Source organism: Cebus imitator, unplaced genomic scaffold, assembly GCF_001604975.1.
Source record: "Cebus imitator isolate Cc_AM_T3 unplaced genomic scaffold, Cebus_imitator-1.0 Scaffold187, whole genome shotgun sequence".
Classification (NCBI taxonomy): domain Eukaryota; kingdom Metazoa; phylum Chordata; class Mammalia; order Primates; family Cebidae; genus Cebus; species Cebus imitator.
The window spans coordinates 4,011,651-4,019,342 of record NW_016107502.1 but is presented as its reverse complement, the minus strand read 5'-3'; the positions used below and the strand labels follow the sequence as shown (position 1 = coordinate 4,019,342).

Sequence of the window (7,692 nt, the reverse complement as noted above, 5' to 3'; positions counted from 1 at the left end):
TCGCTGTGTACGGTCACTGTGTACGGGCTGCGATCGCTGTGTACGATCGCTGTGTATGGTCGCTGTGTACGGTTGCTGTGTACGGGCTGCGATCGCTGTGTACAGGCTGCCATCGCTGTGTACGGTCGCTGTGTGTGGTCGCTGTGTACGGTCACTGTGTACGGGCTGTGATCGCTGTGTACGATCGCTGTGTACGGTCACTGTGTACGGTCGCTGTGTGCAGTCGCTGTGTGCGGTCGCTGTGTACGGTCGCTGTGTGCGGTCGCTGTGTACGGTCGCTGTGTACGGTCGCTGTGTGCGGTCGCTGTGTACGGGCTGCAATCGCTGTGTACGATCGCTGTGTACGGTTGCTGTGTACGGTCGCTGTGTACGGTCGCTGTGTACAATCGCTGTGTACGATCGCTGTGTACGGTCACTGTGTACGGTCGCTGTGTATGGTCGCTGTGTACGGGCTGCAATCGCTGTGTACGATCGCTGTGTACGGTCGCTGTGTACAGGCTGCGATCGCTGTGTATGATCGCTGTGTACGGTCACTGTGTACGGGCTGCGATCGCTGTGTACGGTTGCTGTGTACGGTCGCTGTGTACGGGCTGCGATCGCTGTGTACGGGCTGCGATCGCTGTGTATGGTTGCTGTGTACGGTCGCTGTGTATGGTCGCTGTGTACGGGCTGCGATTGCTGTGTACGGGCTGCGATCGTTGTGTACAGTCGCTGTGTACGATCGCTGTGTATGGTCGCTGTGTACGGGCTGCGATCGCTGTGTACGGTTGCTGTGTACGGTCGCTGTGTGCGTGTGCTGCACAGGCCCGATCTCATCTCAACACCTCCGCATCCTCTAGGGCAAGCAGCATCTCCGGCTTACACGTGGGGAGCAGAAGCAGTTTTGAGTCATGTGTTTACAGTCACAGAGCTGGGGACGGCACAGCCACTTGTGCGCCTCTCACTGCCTCCTGCACGCTGTCATAACTCAGACGTGGCATGGCCCGGGGGCTCTCTGCACTGTGGCTGGGGGCGCTGACCGCGCATTTTCCCACCCTCTCATTCCTGGTGCCACCTCCAGGCCAGTTCAGAGGCTGCTGTTGCCTCCCCAAGTTTGGAGAAAAACTCTGTCCCTTGGTAGCTTTGAACCTGGCTAGGAATGGCAGCTCCTCTCTCAATTCCTAGAGCCCTGATAAAGAATCACAAAGATATAAATGCAGAGATGACACAGCTACTGAGAGGCTCTGGGTTGAGGCTTTGTCACAATCAGTCCTGTTTCCTCTGCCAAGTGCTGGAACTAGCTCCTCTGCATCCCACCCACAAGTCCTGTGTGCCTCCCTGATGAAAGCCCCTCCTAGAGCAAGATTTATTTCCATGACTCAGACCCCTTGGTAGCCACTGCCTGGAGAGCTGTGTTGAGAAGGATTCTGAGGTCACACCTAGGGGAGAGAGAGCTGTGATCCATTAGCAATGCCTGCCATGTGTGCCGCTGTGAAAAACTAGCACAGACTAGGTTTTTTTTCTTCCCCAGGTGAGTGTCTCAGTAGCTGAGACCAAGAGAGACGAGAGGCGTGGTCTAGTCTTAGAGCCTCAGTGTTCTGATCTCTAAAATGGACTAACGGATGTTTCCAGCCACAGTATTCTTGACTCGGAATATAGGTTCTGTCTAGAGCGAGACCCAGGAAGGGAACCTACCACCACCACCACGTGGGTCTCCATTAGTCAAGGAAAATAGGAAAAAGCCACTGAAAACAAAGCCACTTAAAAAGAGCAACAAGGCCAGGCATGATGGCTCATGCTTGTAATTTTTGGGAGGCCTAGGTGGGTGGATCGCTTGAGGTCAGGAGATTGAGACCAGTCTGGGCGACATGGTGAAACCCCATCTCTACAAAAACACAAGAATTATCCATGCATGATGGTGCAGTCCCAGCTACTAGGGAAGCTGAGGCGGAAGGGTTGTTTTAGCTCAGGAGGTGGAGGCTGCAGTGAGCTGAGATCGCACCATTGCACTCCAGCCTGGGTGATGGGGCAAGAGACCCTATCTCAAAAAAAAAAAAAAAAAAAAAAAAGAGAGATGGAAGGTACAAGTTTCTAGTAAATAGCAGCAAAAAAAATAGTGGAATTGGCATTCGAATATAGAAAACAAAACTACGAATTATTCCATTGATTTGTCCAACATTTAACAAAATTTAGATGATGATTGCATCCCTGTTTTAGAACACGGTGAAACAGTCTTTGAGGAGTGGGATGAAAAGGTTCTAAGTCTTCTGACAGTATTGCCTCATAGGGCAAGAAATTGATGACTTCTTGGTGGCTGTGGAGGTGTCATTTCTGGCCGTAGGATGACACAGATGTTTCTGCAAAAGTGTCGGAGGACTTCTCAGTTCCCTCACGGGCTTCCTACTCCTTGAAGCACTTCCTGAATCTCCGAGGATGTCCGTCCCATGGAACCAGCTTCTGCAGAGCCCCGGCCTCCTCCTTGTCTGGGTGTTGGGATGTTTTCAGCATGAGACCCCGACCCTCTCAGGGTGTGTGGGTGTGCACTGGCAGAGCAGCTGCTGCATCTGGGGGCATTTAGGACATTGCCACTCTGAGTGGGAGCTTGGCTGGGGGACACAGACTTGGTGGCCAGGTGCAGGGCTCCATGGGAGGGTGCTGCTAGTTTTATATTATTTGCTAGGGACCAGCTAGTTTTATATTATTTGCCATCACGAGTGTCCCGTCTTCATAGCCAGCCTTGAAATGCTGGCACTCAAACAAGGAATTCCCAGGTGGTGAGGCCCCATGCTTACACCTTAGCAGCCCTTGGGTCCTCACGTTGTCCAGGCCCAGGGACCCTGCACCCACTCTTGCTCCAGGCCTCGAGGGGGTAGAGAGGAAGCCCTGCAGTCTCAGGCCACCCCCCACCGAGGCCTCTCCCCCATAATCCTCCAGGCTGGGCTGCCCCGCCCTCGTCTGCTACACAGATTACCTCCAGGCGGTCATCTGCATCCTGGAGATGTGGAACCTCCACCCCAGCACGCTCACTCTCACCTGGTAAGTGGCCGGGCCTGGCCAGTCCTCAGGGATGCAACCCACGGTGCCTGCTCAGTGATTCCACCCCCAGGAGGCCGCAGCGCGCGGAGGACCACAGTGCCCACCTTTCAGGTGACCACTCAGGGCTCACAGGACTTGAAAAGTCAGGAGCCCCAGGGTTGATCTATCCACCCATTGCAAAGGCCAATCTCTTGCCCACACAGGCCGGGCCATGGTTTTGAGACCCCAGGATGGCCAGTCTCCTGCATAATTTTTCAAGCACTTAGTAGGTTCCAGGTCCCCAGCTACATGTTTCCCATGAATGATCACTCCCAACCCTCATAATGATTACTTCCATTTTACAGATGAGGACATTGAGGTTCAGAGAGGTTAAGCAACTCACCCAAGGTCACACAGCCAGTGAATGCTGGAGCTGGGATTCAAATTCAAACCCCTCAACTCCAAAGTCCATGGGTCCCTTTGAGTCCATATGCAGCTCAGGATAAAGAGGAACTTCCGTTATCCATCAGCTCATTCATTCATTCAAAACACATTTATAGGCCAGGTACAGTGGCTCATGCTTCTAACCACTTTGGGAGGCTGAGGAAGGAGGATCATTTGAGCCAGGAGTTTGAGAGCAGCCTGGGCCACATCACAAAATTCTGTCTCTACAAAAAATAAGTCAGTCAGGCATGGTGGCACCATCCTGCAGTCCCAGCTACTTGAGAGTCTAAGGCAGAAGGACCAAGCTCAGAAGGTCAAGACTGCAGTGAGCTATGATCGCCACTGCACTCTAGCCTGGACAACAGAGCAAGATCCCATCTCAAAAACAAAACAAAGCATGTATTAAGTTCCTGCCAAACACTTGCAGGCAGTGGGGATTCAGCAGAGCAAGGCTGACCAGGGATCAGATACCTTAGAACTGATGTACTGTAGACAGAAGCACAAAACAACCAACAGGGTGTTTTCTCTTTTTTCTTTCTTTTTCTTTTTGAGACAGGGCCTTGCTCTGTTGCCCAGGCTGGAGGGTAGTGGTGCGATCAGAACTCACTATGGCCTCGGCCTCTTGGGCTCAAGCAATCCTTCCCCCTCAGCCTCCCAAGTAGCTGGGACTACAGGCATGCATCACCACACCTGGAAAATGTTTGTAGTTTTTGGAAAGACAGCATTTTGCCATGTTTCCCAGGCTGGATTCCAGTGATCCTGGGCTCAAGTGATCTGCCCACCTCAGCCTCCCACAGTGCTGGGATTACAGGGCCAAACACAGGCTACTTTTTTTCTTTTTGTGATGACGTCTCACTCTGTCACCCAGGCTGGAGTGCAGTGGTATGATCTCTGCTCATTGTAACCTCCGCTTCCTGACTTCAGGCAATTCCTCTGCCTCAGCCTCCCGAGTAGTTGGGATTGCAGGTGTGTGCCTCCACGGCCAGCTAATTTTTGCATTTTAAGTAGAGACAGGGTTTTGTTACGTTAGCCCCGCTGGTCTCGAACTCCTGGCCTCAAGGGATCTGCCCACCTCGGCCTCCCAAAGTGCTGGGATTACAGGTGTGAGCCAGCCCTGCCCCAAACAGAATACTTTCTAATAACAATGGGTGTTATAAAGAACGGGACACTGGACCTCAGGCAGAGGGACCACATCCTCTGGTAAGAAGGAGCCAGCTAGCCAGCAGGGGAAAAGCCATTCCAGGCAGAGGGCACTGCCAGTGCAAACGCCCTGCTGGAGAAGAGACGCTGAGATTGAGGAATAGAGAGGTCAGTGTGGCTGGTGTGGAGAGAGGCAGGGTGAGGGGTCAATAACGAGCAAGTCCAGGCTGGGAGGCTTGGAAAGCATTTATTCAGCAGGAACTTCTACTCCAGCAAATTTAGCAGAGAACTCAGTCTACATCCCTGTTGGGCCTCGAGAGTGGTCGTGTTCAGAACCTGAACATCTAGATAGGGAAATTAATATCTGGTGAACTCCTATATATACTTCAAAACCCATCATTTTTGTCCAGTGGGAGTTAAAAAGCCACAGCATTTTCCCTAACCCCATCCCACCAGCTTTCCCAGAAGTCCAACCAGAGAAGGAGATGAGGTTCATTTAGCTCTTATCCTAGCACTCAGCACAGGCTCTTATGAGGTATTCAGTGGCTGATGGGGCCTGGCGCAGTGGCTCACACCTGTAATCCCAGGACTTTGGGAGGCTGAGGCAAGCAGATCACTTGAGCCCAGGAGTTTGAGACCAGCCTAGGCAACATGGCGGGACCCCGATCTCTATAGGAAATACAGAAAGTTAGCTGGGCATGGTGGTGCACGCATGTAGTCCCAGCTACTCAGAAGGCTGAGGTGGGAGGATCAACAGCCCGGGAAGGTTGAGGCTGCAGTGAGCCATGATCCCACCGTGACATTCCAGCCTGGAGGACACAGTGAGAGAGACTGTCTCATAAAGTGGACATTGGACAGAAAGGAGAGAAGGAAACCCAACATACCTAGCCCCCTTCCTGTGGGACAGTCATCCGGTTGTTGGGACCGGCTGGGACAGATTTAGGCTTTGTCCAAGAAAGAATGGCCCAAATTTCCAAAACTGAAGCTGCTGCCCTACATGAGGTAGTGGGTTCCCGGTCCCTGGGAAGTATGCAAGCTGAGCCTGGACACATCTCATCAGAGATGGTGCAGGAGAGGGGATATCTTCCCTGGGAAAGGTTGGTTGGACCAGGTGACCCCCCCCCCCCCCCCCCCCTCAAATCTCTCCCATCCCTGAGAGAAGCTTCTTCCCTGGCCCTGAGCATTGAGCCGCCACCATCCCCCATGCCCTTGGCTTCCAGCCATGACCGGCGACTCTGTCCTTGAAGGCAAGAACAGTATGATGAGCTGAAGGACGAGGTCACCTCCTGCAGCCTCCACAGGTCGGCCCACAACGCCACGCATGCCACATATACCTGCCACACGGATGTGTTCCACTTCGTGGCCAATGACATTTTCAGTATCAACATCATAGATCAGTCTGGCAACTACTCCCAGGAGTGTGGCAGCTTTGTCCTGGCTGAGAGCAGTGAGTATCCTGAGCCGCCAAGCTTAGGGTGGGGCTCAATCTTAGCCCACCGCAGCTGCCTCTCCAGGCTCAGGTGATCCTCCCACCCCAGCCTCCATGGGACAACAGGTGTGCGCCACCATGCCCAGCTAATTTTTGTATTTTTAGCAGCGACAGGGTCTTGCCATATTGCTCAGGCTGGTCTCAAACTCCTGGGCTCAAGTGATCCACCCACCTTGGCCTCCCAAAGTGCTAGGATTATAGGTGGGGGCTGGGCCCCCTACTTGCTGCCCTCTGGGCCAGCTCTTTCCCTTTCATTAGATCTAACCTGGCCTATGTCCTCACCATGTATTAGAGTTCTGCTTTTGAGTTGTGCTATTTTTTTTGAGTTGCGCTATTTTTTTACTAAAGTGTGAAGGGTTGATAGTAGGTTTGAGCAATGTGGAAGGAGCTGGTCTGGGACCTGGGACTTCTGGGCTCATGTTCTGGTTCAGCCCTGCCCCTCTGTCTGACCACAGATGAGGCACACCTACCACTGGGACAGCTTTCCCACTTGTAGAGCAAATGTCCTTTTAACCCTGACTCTGGGATCCTGTTCCCATAAGTGGAAGACACTGAGTCACAGAAAAAAACCCTCCTGGATTTTTCCCTTCATAAGCTCCAGGGAGGCCTGGAATTTCCCTCCAGGCTGGAGATAGACGGGGGTTCCCAGGGGTAGGAGGGCCTGGTTGATGGGATCAGTTGTATCTGTGAGTTCAGAACCAGGGCAGGTGGCAGGGCGAGGCGGCTCACACATGGAATTCCAACACTTTGGGAGGCTGAGGCAGGAGAATTGCTCGAACCTGGGAGTTTGAGACCAGCCTGGGCAATATAGTGAGACCTCATCTCAAAACAACAGAAAACAAGAACCAGGGCAGGGACAGGCATGGTGGCTCATTCCTGTGGTCCCAGCACTTTGGAAGGCTAAGGCGGTTCAATCGTTTGAGGTCAGGAGATCGAGACCAGCCTGGACAACAAGGTGAAACCCTGTCTCTACTAAAAACACAAAATAAGTAGCCAGGCGTGGTGGCGCATGCCTGTAATCCCAGCTACTTGGGACGCTGAGGCAGGAGAATTGTTTGAACCTGGGAGGAGATGGATGTTGCGGTGAGCCACGATCACGCCACTGCACTCCAGCCTGAGCGACAGAGTGAGGCTCCGTCTCAAACAAAACAAAACAAAACAAAACCAGGGCAGGCCATGGAAGGGCCTGGAAGGTAGCTTTGGCATGGTGGGCATGGAGTGTGTGTGTGTATGTGTGTGTACCCAAAGCAGCCCCGGAGGTAAACACACGCTACAAAAAGCGTCTGTCCTTGGGGAGGCCCCGCCCCCGAGCTTGGGAGTTTCTGCCCTGAGATTCCCAGCGGAGGGGCTGGGTGATAAGAGTGTGCCTGTGATCCATACTCTGGGGGGCCAGGTTTGCACCTCTTTGCTGAGTGGGTGTCACACCACAGAGGGCGAGAGTAAACACACTCTCTGCGCATGCACGCTCACACACATTCCCAGGGTCACAGACTCACACACACACACACACAGACTCAGAGATGCACCCTCAAACTCACAGATGTCTCCCCAGCCCCGGCCTGCATGGCGAGGACAGAGGCCCACGCTGTCTCTCTCTTTTGCTCTCTCTCTTTTTTTTTTTTTTT

The 7,692-nt window shown here is 53.1% G+C and overlaps 1 protein-coding gene across 1 annotated transcript in view; it reads left to right on the top strand.

The window, feature by feature from the left end:
- Positions 1-7,692, top strand: part of LOC108316293 (interleukin-21 receptor-like) — a 22,417-nt gene that overhangs the window by 3,735 nt on the left and 10,990 nt on the right. The window contains 4 exon segments of the mRNA XM_017546043.2: positions 106-761; positions 2,321-2,466; positions 2,914-3,015; positions 5,826-6,025. Coding sequence (XP_017401532.1) covers positions 106-761; positions 2,321-2,466; positions 2,914-3,015; positions 5,826-6,025 — 1,104 coding nt within the window.